Raw genomic sequence first — 27,536 nt, forward strand, 5'->3', positions numbered from 1 at the left:
CGACGTGAAAGCTCGTGGACAAAATTTTTTCTACCCAGACTTTACTTTGGAATTCATTTAAACATATCTTAATTAATCTAACTAGCTTTCTCGGCATTCCAAATTCTGAAAGAATATTGTACAATGCTTCTCTCCTAACCGGTCGTAAGCCTTTCTAAAATCAACAAATAGTTGATGTACCGGGGTATTATATTCGCACTTCTTTTCGAGTATTTGTCGAATGGTAAATATTTGGTCGACAATTGATCGATTTTGTCGAAATCCGCACTGATAATCTCCAATAGTTTCATCTGCATATGGTGTCAATGTTGCTAATAGAATATTTGAGAGGATTTTATAGGGCGTTGACAGAAGAGAAACGCCTCGATAATTATTACAGTCAGTTTTGTCGCCTTTCTTGTGAATTGAAACAATGATTGATCCTTTCCACTCTTCTGGTAATTCTTTGTTCCAGTTAGGAGAATGAGTTTTTTGTATCTTGTTTCACAGGTTTTCGCCTCCAGCTAAAATTAACTCAGCCGGAATTTCGTCTACACCTGAAGATTTGTGTTTCTGTAATTTCTCTATAGTTATTTCTACTTCCCTTTAGGTTATGTTCTGGGATATACGGTTCTGTGGTGTGTATTTCCTTTTGTCAATGCACATTAATTTTTGGCTGCGTGTTAAACAATTTGCCAAAGAAATCTTTCCATCTATTTAAGATGTTATCTGTGTCAGTGAGAACTATTCCGTCAGCTTTCTTTAATATATAGGCACGAGCTTGATAGCCATTCTTAAATTCGCTGATCCCCTTATACATGCCCCGGATGCTTTTATTTTTACTATTATCTTCAAGTTCCTTAATTTCAGCTTTCAAAAAAAATCGCCTTTCTTTGTTCTAAAAGTTTTGGAAATTTCCCGCTTGATGTCTACGAAATTTTGTGTAGTTATTTCATTCGGGTTTTGTAGCCAACGTAATTTTGCATGTTTTCTCTCTTCCCCTAGTTGAATGCATTCCTGGTTGAACCATGGTTTGTTCCTACGTATTTCCGCGTGTCCTACTTTTTCTTTTGCTGAAATTGTAATGCTATCTCTAATTTCAATCCAAGTATCCTCGACACTAGTGCACTCTTAATCTTCTAAAACCGAGAATTTATTCGAAACTTCAATTTGGTATTCCTCTCTTACCTGGCTCTCTTCTAATTTCTTTAAATTAAATTTTCCATTTTCATACATTGAATATTTCCTTTATTCAACAATAATCTCTCTCTTATTATCGCTGCTACCAGGCAGTGATCAGTGTCACAATCAGCTCCTCTAAACGACCGGACATCAATTATGCTAGATTGTCTTCTTCTATCGAGCAATACAGATAATAATATTGAAGATTTCCCAGAAATTATCAAGACCCTTGGAATTATGTCCGAATATGCAGCAAATGTGAGAGTATCAACTGAAGAAGGTAGATCACTAAAGAATATTACAAGTTTCGAATTCTTATTTTCTGTGCAATTTTTGTACAGGGTTCTCAGTGTTACAGATTCACTTTCCAAAGAACTTCAAAGCAAAATATTATATATATTCTCTTTGTTTCCAAATCTAGAAAGTTTATTTGAGTCTATTCACAAAAAATAAAAACATTTCAAACAAATGAGGTAGGAAACCGAGTAATTATGCAAAGTGATTTAGCACCAAAGGATACAAAGTTGATATTCCATCTCAAAGCAAAACACAACTTTCTCTCTTCTTCTGAAGAGCATTATAAAATGAATATTTATATACTAAGGTGTGGATGTAATTCTTTCTCAAGATTTTCAGGACGTGGCTATTTCAAGATAAAAAAAAGGCGTGTGAATTTCTGCAGAAATATAGTCATCCGTTCAATAAAACTAGTATTAGCTGTTCAAAAGTTTTACAAACTTACCCCCAAGTCTAAGCTTTTAGCTTAGAGTTTGTCGAAACTATGAACAAGTTAATTTTACGTTGAATGGGACAAACCAATCGTCATTGGTGGAACTTGTAGTTCATTTGCTGAGAATCACTTAGATACAGGGTGTCCGAGAAGTCCTTCCCTGATTACAGAAATTGATAACTCTGGCTAGAAATAAGATAGAAATATGAAACTGGTATTGAATTGTTTACAAACTATAAAAGTTTTGGTCACATCAGTACACTTCGACATGAGCACCCTTGGTAGCACGTAGCACATTTAGGCGATATTCAATTTCCATCCACACATTAGCCAACATCACTGGAGAGATCGATGCAACGACTGTGGTTATTCGTTGCTGCAGGGTTTTAAGATCTGGTACACGTGTTCCGTAGACCTAACACAGACAAAAACTTTTATAGTTTGTAAACAATTCAACACTAGTTTGATATTTCTATCTTATTTCTAGCCAGAGTTATCAATTTGTGTAATCAGGGAAGGACTTCTCGGACACCCTGTATTTTTGCTCCGAATGTATTAGTGTTAGTATTAGTGTATGTATTAGTGTTTTAAAGTTGCTTTGTCTTGTCCATTTACCGTCGCAGGCGTTGAACTATACTTCTCGGTCCTTTGACGCTTTAAAACTTACTTGCGAAGTATTATGAGGGAAGGAAGACTTATTGGACTTTCTTGTATGGGCATTGAACAGTAATCAGCTGCCGATTTGATGAACCTGGCGGATTTAGAACGGTGTCGGAAAGATTTGCTCATGTGCTGGAAGAAGAATTCTGCTCCATTGTCTGGAAGAAGACAGAATTCTAACTTGTAACATTATTTTGTAATATATTTTCCTATTTCATGAAGTGTAAATTTTACATTTTGTTTTACTCTGCCTGCTGATACTTAATATATAATTATTTTTTCTTAATATACAATTTCCAGATTTGCATTACATTCTAAGAAAATTTTTCTGTACTCTCCAAATACTAGTTAAAGTTACTATTTTGTCATGAGTCTTCTTTAGAAATAGTGCCTCTGCTCCCGAAATTATCACCCTACACTTATGTTAGTTCTGAATAATATTCACGTTTACTATGTAAGGTGTTCATGCGATATATTTTAGAAAATTTACTTAGAATATTCATACTTTCTTGTGTACTTACACATCTTTACTTAACAAAATATAAAATTGTTCCTACTAATTGAAAGTGATTTGTCTGGGTTTTGGTTTTCTTATACGATTATTGACTGGTGGTGGATAGGGCTTGTAAGGTGCGAAGCGTCCGTAGGCCTCTGGGAGAACTAGAATCATTCGTCCCTGGATATTTGGAATGTAGAAATTGGGTCTGGGTGTTGGCTTCTTTTCCTTTTCAACTTGTTCAGTGACTTTCAGTGTTTCACTTCGTTGAAGCGTTTCCCATTCTTTTAACATTGATTCTGTTGGTGGTTCTCCACGTTTTAATCTTTCCTGAGCCTCTTGATTCAGTTTTCTCTGTTCTTCCACTTGCCTTCTGTACGTTTCCGCTGTGACCTTCATAAATGCTACTTCACTTAATAATGCTTTTACCTTTCTGGTTGTGTCGTTAAATTTTGATTTGTTGATCATGGATTCCAGAGAATCTTTCCGTTCCGTCTTTCTCACTTCGTTGGCTCTTTCCTCAATGGTTTTGGTTATCCGGATGACATTTTCGTGAACGAGTTTCTTTTCTAACAATTCCGTTTCTTTGATACAAAGACGTCTTTCAAGCTGATAAAGTCGTCTTTTTAACGTCTCGTTGTCCTCTTCACGTGCTAATACACCTACCTCTTGATGACGATCCATTGGCTCATCAAATCTTGTCTCTAATTTTTCTTCATTCTCAAGAGTTGTACGAAGTTCTACTGTTAATTCACAGATCTTTCCCTGTAACTTTGGCTTCTCAATGCTACGAGATTGCAGCAGCCTTATTTCTCGTTCTTCATTAGCTTTAACGGTCTTCAGTCTGTCAATTTCTGTCAATCGATTTCTCATTTCCTCTTCTGCTTTTGATAGCATATCATTAAGTTCTTTAAGTTTCTCGGTGAAAATGCAAGTTTCTTCTATTCTGTCTCGCACTTCAAGACCTCGTTCGTTACAAGCTACAACCGTAGCCTCAAATTGACGGATCAGATCCTCTCCACGCTTTTTGATCATATCAATGTCAATGTTTGCCTTAGCTACATGAGATGTCTTTTTGATCAATTCCCTCTGCAATTCGCGTAATGTTTGCTTCTTGGAAATATTTTCCGTTTTCACTATATCTCGTGATGCCTTTGCAGCTGCTACTATCACTTTAATTTTCTCCAGTTGTCTGAAAAAAAAAAGCAAATAAGTGATCAATGAAATTGCTCTCAAATATGTTTTCATGAACAGGTCATACATTATGTGGTATATAAAACAGTTATACAGTTAAAGCTCTTGATTAATTTAAAGAAGTTCTTATAAACCAATATATATATATTTCCTACAGCGTTGGAAGAAGATGAAGTTTTTACACTATTAATGTGAAATTTGTCATTCTTCTTGAAATATGTGTGAATTTTCCAAATTTCAAAAGTAAATAAGACAAAATTACTGTCTAGTCTAGCCCCTCTTTGGGGAGCGTAAACACAAAAGTTCATTTTCCAATGGGAGATTCAATGTTAACTTTTGGAAGCAGTTTTCTCCGATAATTATTGCTAAGGATTTGGGGCCAAATGAGTATTATTTGTTACAAAATACAATAACACTCATCCGCAATGCTCAACTCAAACATAATTTTGGGTAAGGCTCCCTCTTTGGGGACCAAGGGGCGTAAAACAGGTGGTGGGTGGATTATTACCAAAACCCCAAATTTATTTTGAGAACGCAAGTAAGCATCAGATTAATCACAAATGTCACAGAATGAATATTCCGATGCTCTTTGCATGTGTCAGTGACTGATATGGGGCTACAGCCCCCTTGCAAAAATCACATTAAAAATTCACCATAAATACCCTAGTAGGGATAGGTGGGAAGAAACTAGTTTTTATCAATTAATGTGAAATTTGTTGTTATTGTAGTAAAAAGGTATGTGTCTTTGAAACCTAGGATGTTATTTTAGTAACACACTGTCTTAGGAGGGCGCAGGGGGCGTAGCATACGCATTTGAATCTTTATAAAAATACCAAATTTATTCACTGGAAATATCAGTGAGCATAAGATTAATCACAAATTATCACAGAATTAATATTCCGATGTTCCTTGCATGTGCCAGTGTCTTATATGGGGCTATAGCTAGAGGTCTGCGCGGATGCGGATATCCGCGGATATCCGCAGCAAAATGAGTATCTGCGGATATATATTTCTTTTCTGTGCGGATAGCGGATAAAGTTGCGGATATGGTATCCTACATCTTTTCTCTACCTAAAAAAAATCACTATAAAATTTTTGATGATGGAAAGAGCACTAAGAAACGTTTGTTTTGAATTAAACGTTTTAAAACAGGTTGAAAAATAGCTAAAATCAAAATAAGTATGTTTGAAGCTTGTGACTCAGTGACAGCAAAAGGACAAGAAATGACATGAGAGTTGGCCTTTTATTGCTCTTTTCAATATTTTTAGCAGCCGTTTTGTAGGTGAATGACATCTCTGACCTAAAAAGAACGATACGACAGGCCCCTTCGCTACTCCTCGAGTATCGCTATTTACTGTAAAAATGAAAAATAATTGCCGCCAAAGACCCTATGATAAAGCTGAAAATTTTCAGACCATTGGCCTTGAAGATGAAGAAATGTGTTCAAATAAAGTTTCCCCAGCCTGAGAGGTCAGGAACCAAAACCATAATTTAACACACCACATCCCCTTCCGTAAACTGGAAACTGGTGGCAAACTGGAGAAGCGCGTAGGTCACCGAAATAGTAAACAAATCACATCATTCTTCAGCAGCTAAAATCTAGAAAAATACGCTCATCTCTCTCTCTCTTTACTGTTACTTGACTGTTCTTCTTTACTGTTTTCTTTTAAGTATAGCAGATACCGAATGCACATTTGCAATCCCGCAGATTTCTCTTTCGGAGAGGTACCAATGACCTCAATGAAGATCCCGACGGATTGGAGTTTTATATCAGCAATTTCTGTCTCTCTCCTTCTCTTCGTGTGTGTATATATATTCTGGGCCTCTGGTAACTAAAGAAAGAACAACCAATGCGTTGTTTCTCTGACCCTAAGTGTGTCCAACAATAAGTGGAGGCTGCAAAAAAAAAAAAAAAAAAAAAAAAAAAAAAGTAAATTCTAAACTTCCTCTATTGCCTCGTCCCGAAATTAAAGGCATAGACCTCCTATTTGTATTCGAAGTTATTTTTACTTCTAGTTTCAGTAAAAGCGTGGTCGTGAAAGCATGCAGATTGTATTGCGTTGTTAGTTTCGGGACTTTTTTTTATTTAGTGTAATTGCTGGTGCTAGTGTCAGTTTGGGATGGAGGCTACCTCAGCCACTACAATTACTTCCAAATTAAAGCAGGGAGTATATACTATTGTGCAAGAAAATAAACTGAAATCAATAATATGGAAAAGTTTTGGTCATGTGTACGATGGTGATACTAAAGTCAAAGATGTTGTGGCATGTTTCCAATGCAAGAAAGTTTACACTTACAAGGGACATCAGTCAGGTACATCAAATATAGCAAAACACAAATGTGATCTAAAGCAGGCGTCGATGATTAGTTTTTTGAATGTGAAACCACAGAACAAGTGTGTTCCAGTTCCACCGAACTTAAAGCAAAGTGCAACAAAAAGACTTGTGACCTTTGTTTCAAAAGATATTGTTCCTTTCTCTGTTGTTTCTGGGAACGGTTTTGTAGAATTTTCGCAATTTTTGCTTGAAACGGGTGCGAAATATGGACCAATAAACGCGAAAGATCTACTTCCACATCCAACCACGATTTCTAGGGCGTTTACAGAAGAAGCTGCGTCTCTTCGAGATACGGTATCTAGTGAGGTGAAGGAGGTGCTTGATGATATTGGTGGTGCAGTGACTGTTGACTTGTGGAGTGATCGGTATAGAAAAATAAACTATTTAGGGGTCACTTTTCATTACATTCACAAAGGAGCACTGCAAGAACGCGTCTTCTGTACTAGGGGATTGGACTGTGAGATGAAAAAGACTGGTGATAATATAAGAATTGAGATTGTTCGCGTATTTAGAAGTTTTAATATCAAAGAATTTATTGACCAAGTAGTGTTTGTGACTGACAGAGGTCCAAATATCGTTTCTGCTTTGCGGCAATACACAAGGATATCGTGTTCTGCTCACATTTTAAACACAATTGTAGAGAACACTACAACAAATTCAAACACAGAAGTGGATGATATTTCGTATTTGATTGGTTCTTGCCGTGGTCTTACGACATTCTTTAAAAGATCCGGACTGCAAAATCGTCTCGATAAAACCCTGAAGGGCGATATTGACACTCGCTGGAATAGTAAATTAATTATGTTTGAAAGCATCGAAACACAGTGGGAGAACATTTTATCCATTCTGAAGGAAGCGAACAAAGAAGACTTATTGGATGATTTAAACAGGGATTTGTTAAGAAAATTGATACTTTTCTTATCACCCTTTAAAGCAGCTTCCGATGAGCTTGAAGCTTCAAAAAGGCCTACGTTATTTCTTGCTGTATTATGGAAAGAGAAACTTCAAAGTATGTTGAGAACACAAACAACACAAGACTGTTTGTTTCTTCAGAACTTGAAGAAAAAGGCGCTTGCACTTATCAGTGAAAAGTGGGACATAACAATGATCCATAAATTGGCAGTTTTTCTTCATCCTAAATACAAAAGTATGAAGTTTCTCTCAGAGGGTGAGCGAGAAGAAGTTAAAAACAATGCTAGAGAGATGGTAGCGAAGAGGATGAAAAGCTCTATCCGAGAAGAACGACTATCTCCACCAATAAAGAAGCAAAAGGTCAGTGTTGGCACCTTTCATGAATTTGAAGATTCTTCTGATGATGAAGCCACAGGAAGTCCATCAAGCCGGAAAGATGAAGTTACAAGCTATGTACATGGGAAGTTTCACTTCGAGGAGGATTTTGACCTCATTGCCTGGTGGTTTCAACAAAAAGAAGAGTATCCCTTTCTGAGCAAACTAGCATTGTTTGTCCACTCTGTGCCCGCTACAAGTGCTCCATCCGAAAGAAGTTTTTCAACTGCAGGTCATACTTTGCAGGATCGACGCACTAGTCTGAATCCAAGTTAAGTCGATGATATAATTTTTCTCAACAGCAACTTACCTTAACTCCAAAATTTGCAACATGTATAAAAAAAAGTGTGCTGTCTCTGTAGCAAATAATAACTAGAACATTATGTTTCGTTTGATTTTTTCTTCTTTTGCGTTAAAACCTCTACCATAAATATGAAGTGTTTTTAATGTGAATTGTGATGTGTGATTGTATGTGAATTTGTTTGCGGTGCTGCGATTAATTTTTAATTCTTAATAACGATTATTTCTATTTCACCTTTGTGTTTTGAGCAAATGTTCCTTTTTTATGAGTAATGATGTTTAAAAACTTAGTGACGTGGTCCAAAATTACTCGATAGAGGGGATATCACCTACGTGGCATTATTTTGGTCCGATACCTGCATTTGAAGATCTTGGGTAAGTACATAGATCGTTCATTAATTTCTAATTTGTATCTGCACAGTTTATATTACATTTTATTTAGCGTAGTTGATATTTGATCACGAGAAAACTGATATAATATATTGTTTCGTTTGATTAAGAAAACTACAAGGGATAGCTATTTAAAATGTGTTTAAAAATATTTTCGAAATCATGACTATTATAGAATATGTAAGTTGTATATATTTGCTACCTCATTATCTGCGGATGTGGATGCGGGTGCGGATAGAGATGTTGCGGATGCGGTTGCGGATGCGGATAGAGATGCTGCGGATGCGGTACGGATGCGGATGCCATATTTTATATCCGCGCAGACCTCTAACTATAGCCCCCTTCTAAAATTCACATTAAAAATTCACCATAAATATCCTTAGCAAGGACATATGGGAAGAAACTATTTTTTTTTTATCAATTCTACATTAATTGATTGGCGATATTGTAGTGAAGAGGTATGTGTTTTTAATATGTAGTGTTCTTTTGGTAACGCGCCGCTTTATGCGGACACAGGAGTCGAAGTTTAAGATGGTGGATCTTTATAAAAATTCCAAATTTTATTCTGAAAGTGCCAGTGAGAATCAGATTAATCACAGATGTCTCAGAATCAATATTTCGGTGCTCCTTGGGCACATGCACGGAGCATCGGAATATTAATTCTGTGGCATTTGTGATTAATCTGATGCTTACTTGCGTTCTCAAAATAAGATTTGGGATTTTGGTAATTAGTGACGAGCGCAAGAGTCTTGATCTTGCAGTTTTTGAAAGAGTCTTGCATGCAAGACCAAGACCAAGATCGAGAATTCCGATGCAAGACCAAGACCAAGACCATACCTGCAAGACCAAGACCAAGACGAGGACTCTTGCGCAAGAGTCTTGCACAAGTACCGGCACTATTTGATTTTTTTTATAGAATGTAAAAAAAAAAATGAATTTCTTGGCTTCAGTAAAAATGCTGCTGGAGTGGATATGTTCCCAGTAGTTTATGCAATCCATGTGAGTCGATCTGTCCCTGTAACATATAGCTACAGTATGTCGTTTTCTGAATTGGTTGTTCGCGTTTTCTGTAGATATTGCTCGTTTTCATGCCACACAGGTGTTACCTTGCGCCATGTGAGCTATTTTGTTGGACAAACACTGTGTGTGTGAATTTTCTCGACGTTTTTCTATTTCCTCCTACTTTCTTCATTCCACCATTTCAGTCATTTCAAATCATTACGGTCTCCCTTAGCCTTGGTTAATAACATGGGACGTTAAACTAGATACTTCATTTCATTTCAAAGCACATTATAGTCCAGAAGATATAAGGTCGTTGGCTCCCCACGCTTGGACCTGCTAGTCACTGGGGATGTGGTAAGAGGGTAGCGAATCACCACCAACCGTCTACTGCGCTCTGCGAACCACGAATAACTAAGCTGGCCAGTCCTCATAAACGTCACTACAACTTTTCGCGGGAAGCTAACGAAGTTATACCTTCCGTACTATAGTGTTGTTCTTCTTCCAAAATTGAAGAGAAATGTAGTATTGAACATCGGTAATACCGTACACCATAGGTGTCGACTACATGGGTATGGCCTTGGCTCCGAGACTCAAGCATCCGTTGGAAATTTTTAATGTGTGCTCATAAAATTAATATCAAAATAACATTTTCATGACATTGACAAAAACTTAGTGCATGTGAACTTAGTTTGATTTCATGGGAGGATGAATAATGGTTTATTAATATAACTTTTAGCCTCCTTAGATATACGGCACATCCAGGATTGAACGATATAACCAGACCCGCAACCAAAGGGGGCTAGGGGTATCTGTCCCCCGAAACTTTTCTTGACCCCTCCAGACATCAATACAAAAATCACAATTAAGATATTTTTAAGGAAATTTTTAATGACTTTTCCCCCCTAACATATTCCTGCCCCCCAAACCTCTGTGACTGGTTTCGGGCATGGATATAACATTATACTATTTATATTATAAAATTGAAAGTGACTATTTTTGTGACTCCTAATCTCTTGAACCACCCGCTCAATCTCGATCAAATTTTCAACATAGATGAGGTTTGGGCCTGGAAGTGTTTTCATCATTTCACTTTACGGTAAAACTTAGGGGAATAGATAAGGGGGAGTTATAAAATAATAAATAAAACTTAATAACTCTTGAACCAAATGACCAATCTTGATCAAATTTTTAACATAGATAAGGTTCAAGCCTGAAATGTCATCTATCAGTTCACTTTGACGCAGCAACGTAAGGATAGAGGAGGAGGGGGAGGTATGTATAAAATAAATAAAACTTAATAACTTTTGAAACACCTGACCGATCTTGATCAAATTTTCAAGATAGATGAAATTCAGGCCTGCAGCGATTTTTATAATTTTACTTTGACGGCGCAACGTAGGGGAGGGGGGAGATATATGTAAAAAAAATTTAAAAAATATAAATGACTGTCTTTGTGATTTCATCACTCTTAAAACCAGCCGATCGATCTCAATCAAATTCTCAACATAGATGAGGTTCGGACTTGGGGTGGTTTTTATCAAATCACTTTCACGGTAGAACTTAGGGAGGGGGAGGGATGGAAAATGAACAAGAATAAATAAAATTTAATAACTCTTGAACCACCCGACCGAACTCGATCTCATTTTCAACATAGATGAGGATCGGACCTGAGATGGTTTCTGTCATATCACTTTGACGGTCCAGTTTAGGGGAGGGGAAATATATTTTAAAATGATCGAAAATGACCGATATCAAAATGGAATCTATAGTTTTTGTGGTCGCTGAGATAAACAGTGACACTTCCGATGCTGTTTAAATCCAAATTCAGCCCCGGAGCTTGGCGGAGGGAAGGGAAGAGATAAAAAATGATCGAAAATGACATAATAATGATCAAAAATGACCAAATATGAGTGTCGAATCCATAGTTTTCGGCGTCGCTAAGGTGAGCAGTGATACTTCCGATCCCGTTTAAATGCAAGTTCAGCACCGCAACTTGGGGAAGGAACGAGATATATAAAAATTATCAATAATGACCATTGTCAATGTCGAACTCGTGGTTTTCGATGTCATTGAGGTGAAAAATGATACTTCCAATGCCGTGCCTCGCAACATGGAGGAGGAGGAGATATATAAGTTTATTGAAAATGACCTATATGAGCGTTGAATCCATAGTTTTCGGGGTCTCTGTGACGAGGAGTGACACTTCTGATCCCGTTTAAATCGAAATTCAGTCCTGCAACTTGGGGAGGAGGAGAGGAGAGAAATATAAAAATAATCGAAAATGACCGATATCAGAGAGCGCTTTACTAATAGTAAAAAGTGACTGAGTAACGAAATATATTATTATTATTATTATTATTATTATTATTATTATTATTATTATTATTATTATTATTATTATTATTATTATTATTATTATTATTATTATTTTAACCCAACGAAGTCGGTAATTGATGCTAGTAATCCATATTCATAAGTAAGACTTCAAATAACTTGGAGTATGACGTTATTTTGTATTTCTAATGCAGATCAAAAGTATTTATATAAATTGAATTTACAAAAGACATAGCCAGTTGAGTCGTTTTCAGTTTTCACTCAAATTATTCTAAAATATTAAGAGGTTTAATAATAATAATTATTTTTATTTTCTCTCTTTCTCTCTCTCTATTTTTGGTCAATATTGCTAAACATAACATCATCATTAGAATAGCTATTCTGCCATTATTGACATGTTACTTGCTGCAACTGAGAAGGTTTGGCGGTCCTCAGCTAGTCTCTTCATCTTGACTTAGCAATTTTGTTTTAATATCTTCCTTCAAGTAGTCTCCTTTGCTCCCTCCCTCTCTTTCCTTTCACAATATTCTCTAGCACCCTTCATAATACAGCTCCTCCTCAGCCAATATCCTAATAAGTTCCTCTTCCTCCTCAGCCAATATCCTAACCAGTTCCCCTTCTTCCTCTTAACAATATCTAAAATTATTCTTTTTTTCCCCTACTGCTAAATTTCTAACACCTTCTCATTCGTTTTCCGTTCAACACAGCTAATTCTATCCTTTTTCTCCATGCCCATGTTTCGAAAGCCTGTAACTTTTTCATCGCTTTTCCGTAATGTCAATGTTTCTGACCTATAGAGTACATATTGGAATCAGTAGAACGAAATCTCAATATTTAATTGGAAGTTTGTTTAATACATGGATTAGCTAATCGTGGTTGAAAAAAAAGATCTGACGCCTTTAGAGTGTAAAAATAATTTTGCAATTCATGGTATTTAAGTAATCTGTGCCGTCTTGATTTTTTTCATGCGTCTTAGGGGTCGCCTCCTCAATCTGGGAACCACTGGTGTGTTGGCTCTGTTAAAAAATATAGAAAGATTACGAAAGGTCGTGATTTATCTTATAATTAGTCAAGCGTGGGCACCCATTAAAAAAATAAAGGTCATCACCTATGTTGTACACTATCATCACACTTACACGAAGTTGAACTATACATTGTATTAGAAACATAAATTGTATTTCCACTACTATTGGCGCATTTTAGAGTTTATTATCCCATATATCCATAGTAAAATTCACCTATGAAAAGCTTGAGATTTCTTAAATGCAAGACTTGCAAGACCCTTGCATGCAAGACCAAGACCAAGGGTACCTGTGCAAGACCAAGGTCGGTCTTGGTCTTGGTCTTGAATTTGCTCATCACTATTGGTATACCCTAATAATCCACCCACCACCTTTTTCACCCCCCTTGCCTCCCAAAGGGGGAGCCTTACCCAAAATTATGTTTGAGATGACAGTACTAGCATTGCGGATCAATGTTATTGCATTTTGTAACAAATAATACTCATTTGGTCCAAAATTCTTAGCAATAATTATTGGAGTAAACTGCTTCCAAAATTTAACATTGAATCTCCCATAAAGAAAATGGACTTTTGTGTTTACGCCCCTGAAAGAGGGGTTAAACATTTATTTTGGATTATTTACTTTTGAAATTTCGAAAATTTAGACATTTTTAAATAAGAATGCCAAATTTCACATTAATAGTGTGAAAACTTGATCTTCTTTCAGCGCTGTAGAAAATTACAGGAATTATGGAGCAGTCTGTATTTGAACAAAAACACCAGAAGTGCAAAAAGTGCAGCCAAGTTCGTCAGCATCAAAAAGTGTTGAGATGAGGGTGGATGAGCCAAATTCCTTGGCCACTGCATGCTAGCCACTAGACCAGCGAAGAGTATTTCTTCTATTAAATATCTGTCAGAGAGTTATTACAAACGAGATTCTAATTCATTTACCCGAGCTACAAAATCATGATCACTAATGTCTTTATTATTATTATTATTATTATTATTATTATTATTATTATTATTATTATTATTATTATTATTATTATTATTATTATTATTATTATTATTATTATTATTTAAATCTACATACGAAGAGTATCAATAGAGCCCCAAAACCCTTCATGTTGATACTCTTTGCTACATCAGGTGGTGTTTCAATATATTTAGTTGTTCTCTACCTTCCCACACTACGAAATTACGGAGTTCATTACATGACGCGCACGTTGCGCAGTTTCATACTGCCTTGGGTTTTCCTTTCAAATAGCTTGTAAACTTAATTGTATTTGCCACCAACATATCCTAACTATATATAAAACTACATGAACTGACATAAATTAAAGAGGTACTTCCGGTTGACGTGGAAAGTTGAAATTATGAAGGGTGGATGAAGAATTTCCCCATGTTATTTAACCTTTTTAAGATCTTATGGTATATACAATTTGTACTATACGGGTGTTTTATGGTACTTTGCGTAATAACTCTCCTACCTTGTATTTGAGCTTTTTCGTCCCGGATTTTTGTTTTTTCAAGTCTAGAGGCATTGTAGAACACGTTTCGTATGGCTTCATGCCTTCCTGCGTCGAGACATAGGAGGTGATGACGTCATAACTTTAAAAATATTTTTCCGTGTGTTAGGCCTATTTTCATTATTTTTTGGCGGGCTTACTTTTGGCGGACTTACCTAGAAGATGAAATTTTGCGCAAACATTCAGTCCGTCGAGTAGTATTTATCAGATTTTTCAGATCTTTGCGTTAGTACAGGGAGACCCAGAGGGGAAAAGGTTAAAAAAATCTCTTCGTTAAAACAGGGGGTCCAGAGGGACAGAAAGTTTTAAAAAGGGATATTTTAACCAAATAAATTCCTTTCTTCGCGATATTCCCGCCTCAGATACACGATGGAGACACGTGAATGGTACCATTTGAAAGTCAGTTCTATTCTGAAGAGAATAATGGGCGAATCATGATTTTAGGATGAATATGGATGTCTCAGGATTTTTTTTTTACCTGAGATCAGGGTCTTTTGCGGTAATCTGGGGCATTGTGGGGATTATTGATAAATATTTTCCCGCCCTTACTATTCAAGATAGAAGCTTGAAATTTAGTACACACATTTAGTCTATCGAGTAGTATTTTTGAGATTTTTTTTTTAGAGATCTCTATGTTCACACAAGTCGGTTCCAGAGGGGCCCAAACTGTAACAAAAAATTTTCCCGAAAATATCCCCTTTCCCCTCAATTTTTCCCTCTCCTGGCATATGGTATGGACATGTAAGTGGAACCATTTGAAAGCCTGCTCTATTCTGAAGAGAATGAGATGTGAACTTTAATTTTTTTTTTTTACCTATAATCTCATGTGATTGGAATAAAAACTTGAAATTCGATGTGCTTGTATGTTTTCGTTAGCATTACCTAAGTAAATCAGTAAAAATAAAAATTTCCAACTTTAGAGTGGTTTTATGGGGAACCGAAAAACCTTTCCCTTATATGAGACGTCTTCTACACCCCAAAATGTTTAGGCACTTCCGGCAGGATTAGAATTATGAAATGTGGCATGATTGTAGTCTTCCGGGACTAACCTACACGAAAATTGCCGAAAGTGAATATTTTTAATTTTTAAGGAGTCTAAAGGGGGAGGAAGAAATCTTCATGTTATTTAAATAGCGTTTTCCTGGGATACAAAATCTTACCTTTTAGATAGTTGAAATAGGAAAAGAATCTTGAAATTCGGTAGAATTGTGGGCTTACAAGGTGAGTGGCCGAAACCCCCAGCTGGGCAAATTCAGGAAATATGAAGAGCGAATGCACGAAATTCACTGTTGATGAAAAGGTAGATACGTAAGAGATTCGCACACTGTTCACAGATATAGACACGAAGCATCAAGAACATTTTTACATAACGACTGTGGTGATCATAATATAACTCGTGGTACCAATATATTTACGAAATCGGTTAAATTTTGTAGCCTCACATAAATTCGAACAATTGGATTTCTCATTTCTTCGAAAACTTCATTAATTCTAAATATCCTCACCTCTACATTCTCTTATCAAATTAATTTCAATATTTATTTAATACCAATAACTGCAATAAAGGAAAAATATTCACCGAAAAAAGAAAAAAAGTATTGGCTTTCCTTGTCTGGTTTCCAATCAGGAAATTTAGGGCAGTATGCAGAGGTACGTGTCTTAGCCCACGTTTTTTAAAAGTTAACTGATTCACCGAACGTGTCTCATTAACTTGCTTAACTACTTGTTTTACTCACACACTGAGAAAAAATGTATGTGTCGTACGTAAAAACGTAGGTTGCATGTGCAAATCCTGTAGTTTTTGGACTTTACGTATACTAAACGTATAACTGAAAAAGTATATTTTATACATACTTTCCGCATAAGTGTTCCGAATAAACGTTCTTTCCGCACGAACAAAATAACTCTATATAGGCGGTCAGGATCTCATATACAAATGGACGTATGTAACTTATAGCTGAATTACGAAACGTACGTATAGGGGTCTACGTATGTAATGTACGAAAGCCTGTTAGATATCAGACATTCTGCAACGACATGGTGTAACATCTAAGCGGGAAAAAGGAGAGTACGTATGTAGCATATGAATAACGTACGAGTATCCTAAATATTGATTTCTGTAGTAAACATAAGGATCCCGTATATTTGTACAATATACCGCTGTCCGGATAACGGATTTTTCTCAGTGAGCTTAGCTGTTTTTTTTTTCATTAACCTAGAACGATAGGGACACGAACACAGAAACATCAAGGAGAGTTAAGATTCCCAAGGCTCTTTCACCGGAAATCGAACTCGGGACCCCGTACCCAAAGCCGCACGTGATAGCCAATAGACCAGCTAGAAGAGCACCCACTTGACCACTCGGACCATTTACAACGTTATCACTATGCACATGTGTTGAATAACGGAATCGTTCCCGATTTCAGATTGTAAGGGCAGTTTTGTGCCAATGAAAAATTTTCCATAGCAAATTCCTCAAATTTCATACTCAAGCCGTTGTAGGGTACCTTCATGGAGAGTTTCACATCTTTATCTAATTAAGAAGTACCTAATGACTATGGACAGTTTTTCGCCCATAAAAATTCCCATAGTACATTCCTTAAATTTGGAACCTTTTGCATACTCAAGTTATTATGTAAGGTAGGTACCATTATGCAGAGTTTCAAATCTCTATCTCATTAGAAAACACCTAATCAATGATGAGTGAGTGAATTAACCGATCTCTGTTTGGGTAAGGACAATTTTTCGCCCATAAAAAATTCCATAGCACATTCCTTAAATTTCGGACATTTTTTTATATTCAAGCCATTATAAGGTACCTTTATGTATACATTCACATCTTTATCTCATTGGGAAGTACCGAATCAATGTGATGAGTGAATGAATGAACCGATTTCTGCTTGGCTAAGGACAGTTTTCACCCATAAAATATTTCCCTTAGCACATTCCTCAAATTTTGGACCTCTTCCATACTCAAGTCATTATAAGCATGGGCGGCGATTAGGGGGGCAAAGGGGGGCAGTTGCCCCCCCACTTTTTTGAAGCAACAAATTAGTGTATATACCCTATAGTTTCATTTAGAAATGTAAAGTTTTTGTATGTATTATTGGTTCATAGAAAAAAGTGGTGTCATATAATGTGTGTGTCGTTGCGTTAGTATGTATTGGTTGTCTTCCTATCGAGTTAAGAAAGCTACAAGAATTGCTACAGGAAACTAACTCAGAGAACATTTCGCAAAAAAAAAAAAAAAAAAAAAAAGTCTTTCACAAGTAATTCTTCAATTGCATAAAAATTGACAGTTCAAACTGATCAAACGCCCCTACAGCGGGCGGAAGATATACCAGGCCTTTGGTGAGGGTGTCGCGACTACGCGGACCTGCAGCGGTGATTTAACAAGTTTAATGACAGACACGAATCACTAGAAGATACACCATGTGCCAGAATACCAACACATGTACAAAATGAAGATCTTCAGGCAGCAATTGAGACGAACAGTGGCCAGACATGTGATGAACTGGGACTACAATTCAGTGAGAGTAGAGAAACCGTTCGGTAGCTCCTCCATGAACTTGGGGAGCACTACAAGTTGGGTCGATGGGTCCCACATGATTCCGGGCCAGAAGGCAACGCGAGCAGACACTTGTGTTTTTTCCCTGTCTCGTCTGAGGAAGGAGCCATTTCTGGACAGTGTTGACATGTGATGAGAAGAGGGTCCTGAATGAAGCTCCGCGGTGCCGTCATCATTGGTAAGCATCGAATGAGCCGGTTGCAAAATAGCCGAAATTATCATTGCACCTGAAGAAGGTCCTCCTGTATGTTTGGTGGACTGCTCGCGGCATCGTGCATCCGGAATTGCTGCCAGCTGGTCAGAACATCAATGCAACAGTGTACTGTCAACACTTGAGCCGTGTTCAAGAAAAACTCAAAACTCTGAAGCCAGCACTTCTGAATCGCAAAGTTGTCCTGTTATAGGACAACGCTAAGTCCCGGATGAGCCGAGACACTATTCTATACCTTGGATGGGAATCACTATTGCTTCCACCATACTCTCCGGACATTGCACCGTCCGATTATCAGCTGTTCCATTCCTTGGACAATCACCTTATAGGACGCCAGTTCAAATCCCTATTAGAGGTGTAAAATGCACCTTCTTCGCTTCACGGCCCACCAAATTCTACCGCGACGGAATCCATGGCCTTCAAGAACTTTGGCAGAATGTCGTCGATGCTGATAGGGACTATTTTTTATTTTCCAGGTACGTCTTAGGTTACATATCAATGTTCGAATGTGTGGGGTGAAAAAGTGACAGAACTTTCTTTGTTACTTTTATAACATTAAGGAATATCAATAAAAAGAGAGTAATAAGGAACAACTTCTCCTTTTCCATTGTGTTGCAGTGTAATATACGAGTGATGTGGTATGTTTAATCGTGTACGAGTGTATATACAATTAAATTTAGCGAATTCAACATAATTCTAGGCTTTAGGATTATATTGTATAACCGGAGTGTCTAGTGAGTGTAAGTGTTGTGTTTTGATGTGTTCCAAGAAAGTGAAAACCACCCAATGGCAACGAACATGTTGCAGAAAGCTGCAAAAGCAAGTATTTCTTTAAATGTCGTAGCATATGTTTGTATTTACTGTCTTTTATTTTCTAAGAGAAATAATATATATTTAATAGCATATGTAGGATTAAAAATTAAGTTCTTCATCAATCCCCAGTTTCAATATAACTTCTATAACACAAACCTCATTATTCATTGCCATAATTATTACTCTTTCTATTTATTTGTTTTGCTATTAAATTGTCTGATTACACAGTTTTCTGAGACAGATTTTTAAGATGTTCATGTGCAATGAATCAAATCTCTTCTTACAGCTTAGTTGTTTAAGAGTACAAAAGGCTATCGTATCTACATCTAATACAAAGGGCTAGAGCTTACTTTCTTTGTTCTTGTCAATTTACTTAGTAAAATATGAAGTACGATACGGTATTTTAACCGAAAAAGATAGTATCCTATTAGTGATACAACCTTTCATCAAACAAAGTGTTAGAAACAACCAGGGAAACTAAGATTGATATACAAATATCCAGATCATGTCTTGCCCCCCACTTTCAACGTCCAATCGCCGCCACTGATTATAAGGTACCAATTTACAGAGTTTCACGTCTCTATCTCATTAAGAATGCTTAATCAATGTGACGAGTGAGTGAATAAACCTATTTCTGCTTAGCTTAAAACAGTTTTTCGACCATAAAAAATTCCCCGCATTTCCTCATTCCTCGCATTTCGGAATTTGTTCACATTCAAGCCATTATAAGGTACCTTTATGCAGAGTTTCACGTCTTATCTCATTGCAAACTAGCAAATCAATGTGATAACTGAGTGAATGCATCGATTTCTGTTTTGCTAAGGACAGTTTTTCACCCATGAAAAATTTCCCATAGCACATTCCTCACATTTCGGAATTTGTTCGCACTTAAGTCATTATAAGGTACATTTATGCAACGTTTCACGGCTCTACCTCATTGGAAAGTACAGGTACCTATTCAATGTTGATGAGTGAGAGAATAAACCGATTTCTGTTTGGCTAAGAACAGTTTTCCGCCCAAACAAAATTTCCCGTAGCACATTCTTCACATTTCGGACTTTTTCCATGCTCAAGCCGTTATAAGGTACCTTATGCAGAGTTTCACGACTCTATCTCATTGGGAAGTACCTAATCAATTTGATGAGTGAATCAGTGAGTCAGTGAGCCTGAAAACTGCATATTTAAGGGGTCCAGTACTCGAATATAATTGAAGGTAGGAATATGAGATTTGGTATATGAGCACATCTCTCTGATGTCTTCATAATTCTAAATCTTATGTTTCTACCCTTAATAATATCGTTTTTACAGAACCTCGAAATCGGCGATTTTACCCAAAACTCTTGTTCGTGTATAACATGCTGACGGCAGTGCAGGCCAGTTTTCATTTTCTTCGAGGAACTTGCCTTCCATGAATAGTGGCCCAAAAGTACGTATACAGTGATCAGCTCATTGTATTTTATATCATTTGTTATTGTTATTCATCCGGTAGAGTTAGTTTCTTTATTATGTGTTCTTAATGTGTTTCTACTTATATCTTAAGCTCGGAAGAGCTGAATCAAATAAACCCATAAACTAGAATGCTATACTTAATCAATGCAGGAATGCATACCTACTTTTGGGCCTCCCTGTATATATATATATATATATATATATATATATATATATATATATATATATATATATATATATATATATATATATATATATATATATATATATATATATATATAATGAAACCTGTCCTTAATGCGAAACCTGTCCTCCTGGTAGAAAGAATATCTTTTCCGCACGAATAGGTAAATATTTCAAGAAACAAAAGTGTGTGTTTCTACAACTACAAAAAGTTGAGAAGCGAAATGTTTCATAAGCTATTAGCATTTTAGCTAATATAAAAATGCTTTTTTCAGTTTGACAATACAAAATAAAAATTATTTTTCCCATTTTCTGTCTTCATACCATTCGAAAAAATCTAGAGGGGAGAAAAGTATTTCTGACAGGGTTGAAACTGTTGTTTTCCAGTGGAAGATAAATTTTTGTCCGGAAGGAAGTCTCTAGCTTCGCCCCCTCATTTCCCTCATTGGATTCATAGTCAACCTCGGAACGTTATGAGTACTTATGTGTAATGGATCAAAAAATCTTAATCTTAATTTATTGACATTATAGCTACGCCAATTTCTTGTTGCCACTCGGACAAATACTTTCCCTCTATCTATTCCCCTAAGAAATGAAATTGTTTTCTAAATACGAAAAGTTTTACCTTGCTTTCTGTTCTTTCATTGCTTCGTGGTTCTTTTTCTCATTGGCTACAACGTGAACTTTCTCTCCCCACTCTAAAGCCTTCTGCTTCGTTAACAGCACCTGTCGCAATACTCTACTTCTATCTTCGCGCATTAATTCATATTCTCTCTCCCAGTGTTGCAGGAGTCGTTCTGCGTTTATATACTTCCGTGTAGTTTCCTCCATTCTATTATTAATAATATTTATCTCAGTTTCGAGTTGACTAAGCTGCTTTGTATATGTCATTACTTGTTCTTTTAAGTTCTGCCGCTCTTTCATTCGATTTGCAGCCAACATGATCATATCTTCAAGTTCGTTATGTATTTCTCTCTCAAAGTCTAATGCATCCTTGTATTCCGCCAACAGTTTATCAGTTAAGTTTCTGCTAATGGCCGTTACAGCCCTTTCACGAAGCAATTTTCTCTGTAACTGAGTTACTTCATTGGATAATTCATCTCGACGAGCAACCATCCTCTGCTCATTACGTGGAAATTCTCTTAAAACTAACATCAGCTTTTGGTATTGCATTGTCAACTGTTTTTTCTTCTCGTTGAGAGAGGAAATTTGTTCGTGTACTAATTTAATTCTGTTGAGACACCTATCGATCTCCTTTTCCATACTAACAGACATATCTTGTACTTGGTTTCTATTGGCTTCAGCTTCAAGTATTTTATTGCCAACTTCTGAAATGCTAGCCAGGATAGATGTAATCTTCTCTTCATGCTCGGTAAGTGTTCTTTCTGCAGTCTGGATTTCTAGGTTTTTACTGACAATTTTGTTCTCTTCTCGTAATATATTGACTTTACCTTGAGCTTCCATTGCTTGACCTTTCTCAATTTGAGCTTCAGACTGTGCTTTTCGGCGTTCTAAAACTGAAATTTCCTTTTCTTGTTGAAGTATTTTCTCGTTTACTTCCTCAATGTTGTTCCTCAATAATTCTCCTCTTTTTACAGCTTGAAGTAGTTCTGTTTCTTTTTCTCCAACACTGGTCTGAAAGAAAAAAATAAATAAAATGGAAGCGGTTTTATCTAGTTTGTTATATATACACTATATGATCAAAATAGTGCGTACACCACTAACAAAGAGAGTTCTTAGGAGTTCTTACGCATAGTTATATACAACCTACGAGACTATGGTAGATAGCAGAATTGGCTATCCTGTGAGGCTCATGAACTTTTAAAATTGTCAGATGATAGAATGTCACAGTTGTATCATCGGTGAGAAAGATTTCAGCCCTCCTAAGCATTTCGAGGTCAACTGTTTGGTGGAAACGTGAGGGATACGGAACATTCACAATCAAAAACAACCGGGCCGATCACATATTCTCACCTCGAGAGACTGCTGAACATTTAAGAGTATCATTCGGAGAAACTGGCAATCATCTGTCACCACCGTCACCGAGGAATTCTATATGCCACCGTCACCGAGGCATCAGGACCAACTCCTAGCACTACGGGTGTTTGGCGCATGGTGCGGAAACTTCGCTGCACATCACAGCAACAAATTGTACGCGCTATCTCACACCATCCAGTATGAAGCTACGCCACTAGGATAGGAATAGGCGGAAGACGTTGTTTGGATCATGGTATAGCATGTGTTTGATAGAATAGTGTGGGTTTGCAGAATGCCTGGTAAAAGGTATACATATATCAACCTGTATTATGCTAACAGTAGAAATTGGAGTTGGGGACTAAAGAGCAAGATCCTGTTTCTTGTGGAGAGGTTTTGAATCTTGTGTTGTTTTATATGGAAATGCCCAACCAGAAGGTTACGAGAATATTCTAACACTTCACTTGCTGCTTATCATTAGGAGGAGTATTGTATATCAAAACAACAGAGTACTCGTCCATATTAGACGGTCTCTAGGGATGTAGTTTCACAGCATCAACGTACGAATAATAGACTGGCTTATTCAGTGCTCTCACTTGAGCCCCATAGAACATTTGAAGAGTCCAGGGGAAAGGGGGGATGTCCATTTTTACTAATTTTTCAGGAAACGATTTTTAAAGTGCAAAACCTTTTTTTTCCTAAACGAATCGTGGAAAATGCTTCAAATTTGGTTTACAAGTTCGTTATTATATTGAAAACTAGCCTGCAAAATATTATGCTCAACGTGCATGATTGTAAGGAAAAGAATGGAAAAATTCCGACATGAGTTGGTTTGTACTGCGGAAAAAGGGGTCTATTGCAGGCAAAACACTGAAAAAAGAGGCGATTTTTTAAAATTATAAACAATGTTATTAAAAATAACTTGTTTTCTTCATTTGTTGTTTTTGTTCTCCTTTACTCCGCTAATTCCGTTTTTATTCTCGGGTAGTTCCATATACGTAGAAGGTTTGAGCATCTGGGCTGCATAAGACCTTCAAAGTTTGCAGATCCTGCCATTTTTTTTTTCCGAGACAGGCCACTTTCCTTTAAAATAAGGGAAAAGTTCTTGTAAATCACATCAATAATGATCGTGTTGATCATAGCATCCTATTCAAACTGTTCTCACCCGTTTCTAGTACTTGATTGTACAACGAAACTTTTGGAAATGTGCCTTTACCCTCGAATCAGTATCAAGTATGGGAGAGTGGGGGCAAGGAGAACAAGTGGGGTACTAAATTTCATTGACTTTGTTGACCTGATAGTCAACGTCGTATAAACGACTATCTGACTTTACTTACGGAAAGGTGCAGTTGCTGAAGCAAGTTTGGCGCTATTAGAATGTTTAAAATTTGGTTTTCATATCACTTGTATCGTGGCGGACATAAGTCTTTGACCAGGTAATGGCTACTGCTTTGAAACAAATGCAGAGTATGAGAATTAAATCTGTTATATCTGTAGTTTCGTGTGGAGAAGAAACAAATTTGTGAACCAAAGGTTTAAAAACAACTCAAATTATTAATATAAACTTTGCCGAAGATTATTCACTTATATCATGACAAAAGAAATAAGAAAAGACGTTTTGAATCGAAGCAATATAACATAAAAATTTGCAAGCAGAGGCAAAGAAACCTAAGGGTGGGGACATGCCGAAGATACCTTGCGTTCGAGGTCGAGGTTTAAGTCACGGTCGCTACCTCGATAGATGAAGGGCGCACATAGCAAGGAGGTCGCACCCTCGCTGTTAAGTTCTCACTTTAAGGAGAAACATTGGTGTGACGCATGTAAAATTATTCCGTCAGTGCATAAAAGTCACTGCGAAAACACATTTTGAAATTGAAAGGACCGAACAATTTATAAATAGGGATGGACGCGAGACGAGATATGAGAAATACCAAAGTCTCGTCTCTCGTTTCGCAAAAATATTTGAGTCTCATCTTTTGTTCATCTCTATCAATATTGTAAATCAAAGATTTTTACCTTTAATTTGATTTGCTGTGAAGAAATGCCCTCTTTCAGCACTTAGGCGAGACAGTGTTTTCCAGTAAAATTTAATAAATAAATAAATCAGGTATGTCTTCAGGTATCGAGGTGGAGGGGGTATTAACTGCAGCAAATGAAATTTCGTTATTGCAATTCTCTTATTCGACGTTTCCTCCCTATGGATACGTGCCTGTCTTTACAGGTATTTCTTTACCTTATATCAAAAACTAATTTAGAAGAAACCCATTTTATTAGTCTCGGAATGGGGGGGGGCGGAGACTTTAAGCATAGATACGATTAACAGTGACTTCTTTTCATCTTTAAAAATTCTACAATTTACGGACTTCAGCCCGAAAGCCCCCTCCCTGTAACCGCCACTGCCTTATATAATAAACTACAGTATAATTCTCAAATAAATAACATATCTGACGTTCCCATTTCAGCTGCTATTATCTTCCATTCTCTGTTTAAAACGTGCCTATTATAATGTTATTTGAGTTTTTTTTTTTACTCCATATTGCTGGAACATTCCTCATTACTTCTATTAATATGTCTTTCTTAATCAAATATAATAGTGCAACAAAACCTCTCAGGAATAGAAACCTCTGCAGACGAAATTCTAAACAAATGACTTTATTCAGTGCAGCGCTTCAGGAAGAGCCAATGAGAACACGAGCCACAGCGATGCTTTCGCTGAACATCGATGTGAAAACAAACTCGGTTGTTTATCATCGCGACTACTAATTCACCCTCGCGGTCGACCCTTAGGTCGCGATGTAGCGTGCATCTTCAGCATGCGCTTACTCATTTGAATGCATGGGTTTGTGCCAGTATCGAGGGTGCGACCACGACTTAAACCTCGACCTCGATCGCGAGGTCTCTTAGGCATGTTCGTACCATACTGTAACCAGACTAAAGACGAATCGTTTATAGCGTAGTGTTCGCGGCTCAGTGGTCAAGGCGCTTGATCAGTAATCTGCGGGTTCTTGGTTCGAATCCAAGTCGGGCAATTCTTCTGTCTTTTTTAACTTTATGATTTTTGATGGCGATTGATCGGCGATGACATACGTTTTATTAAATTCAGATATTCGAATATTCGGATGTTTCAATACTTGAACTATCAAATCTTCAGGAATAATAATAGTAATAATAATAAACTAATAATAATTATTATTATCTCGTAGAAGATTAAAAGCTAGGAGCTAATTATCGCCTAGGTCATACCATTACAAGCAGAAACGTAACATTTGGAAAGAATATTTCGGTTTTGTTTAATGTTGCCCACGAGAAGAGAAATTTCTCATCTCGATTCTAAAACAAACCAAACAAAATCGGGATGAGACTTAACATTTTACATTCGAGACGGCACAAGCCTAACTCAAATTATCGTCTCGCTTTGGAGATGAGAATCGAGACGAGACAAAAAAGACCGTAAACATTTCTCGTCTTGTCTCGATTCTCGAAATAGTGTATGTCCATTCTTTAAGTAACAATTGCTCTGTGAACTGAATCTTAATACATTATTTTGTTACTTTGTATTTCAGAGCTCATTGAATTATGTTCTGTGTAGGTATTTTTGTAGCTAACCTTTTTTTACTTACCTCTGCATATCCTAAAAATTAGTTTATTATATGCCTTACTGTTGCGTGATATTCAGTTATTTTTATTACACTTATTTTCCTTAAAACATACAGTAGAATATTTTCTACATGAACCTTTAGTGAAATGCTTTAGTTTAAAATTTGGGTAGTTGCAGAGGTGTGTCTTGAAGGTACGGAACCCCTTCCCCGAAATCTCTATTTTTAAGTAAGTTTAGCCAAATTTTATGTCAACTTTAAAACTTTTAATATCACTATTATTATTATTATTATTATTATTATTATTATTATTATTATTATTATTATTATTATTATTATTATTATTATTATTATTATTATTATTATTATTATTATTATTATTGAAGTTTTGTCAATTAAATTGTTCACCCTGTTCCACCCAGCTTCTGCCTAGGTGGCATTTTCCTCACAGTTTCTTTATTCCAATTTTTTTTTTCATTCCCATCATCGATGTCTTCTGTAGCTTAGCCTGCATAACCATCACTTAAAAACAAATTTTCTTAGAGCTCTTGTGAGTTTAGTAGCTCTACTTTCTACATGAAATTTTTCCTGGAAATATTCTGTTTAACATTTAGCTAATTGTAGGGACGTATGCAGCGGGTATGTCCTGATGCTCAAGACACTTCTCTCCAATCCCGACAATTTTGTAACTTTTGCCTAATGCTAAGGGCGATTTTACAGATTTTAATACAATCTGTCCTCATACGGAATTTACCCTCTATATTAATAATAATAATAATAATAATAATAATAATAATAATAATAATAATAATAATAATAATAATAATAATAATAATAATAAATATTTGAGAACTCAATATTACGTCCTAGTAAGATGGAAATAAACATATTGCAGTTAAGGAAAACGAAAATAAATTTTTTGACCGCTATAAGGATGAATTGCCTTATAAGAGATACTTTAGAAGGAAAAGAAGGGGAAAAAGCTGTCAGCTCCTGGAGAATACGACAATGGAACCTTCGGATGCCTTAACAGAAACTAAGTAATATTTGTCTTTATCACGATATATATTAACGCATTTTCTTTGGGTAAAAGACTTTAGATTATCCTCCTGACTTCCAGAAGAAATCGTGTACATGAAGCAGGAGGAATCTTAACTGCTGCCCAATTGCACAACATAAAGCGCTTCTGATATTGTTTGCCTGTCGAAGCAAAATTTGAAGTGTAGAAATTACCCTACAAAAAGTTTCAACTCAGCAAAGCTCGAGATATCCGCAGAAACGAACGGGCAAATGTCGTTTGTTTTACATAGCCGGGTATCTAGA

General features: G+C 36.4%; 1 protein-coding gene across 1 annotated transcript in view; it reads right to left on the reverse strand.

Moving 5' to 3' along the window:
• Positions 1-2,471: 2,471 nt before the first annotated feature.
• LOC145693257 (coiled-coil domain-containing protein 146-like) overlaps positions 2,472-27,536 on the reverse strand; it is a 46,181-nt gene continuing 21,116 nt past the window's right edge. Inside the window, exons 2-3 of the mRNA XM_081769092.1 lie at positions 21,269-22,278; positions 2,472-4,239 (exon numbers count right to left, since the gene is read on the reverse strand). Coding sequence (XP_081625218.1) covers positions 3,108-4,239; positions 21,269-22,278 — 2,142 coding nt within the window. The 3' untranslated portion in view covers positions 2,472-3,107. The remainder of the gene's footprint in view (positions 4,240-21,268; positions 22,279-27,536) is intronic.

The sequence above is a fragment of the Thermobia domestica genome, chromosome 8 (assembly GCF_964235325.1).
Source record: "Thermobia domestica chromosome 8, izTheDome1.hap1.1, whole genome shotgun sequence".
Classification (NCBI taxonomy): Eukaryota; Metazoa; Arthropoda; class Insecta; order Zygentoma; family Lepismatidae; genus Thermobia; species Thermobia domestica.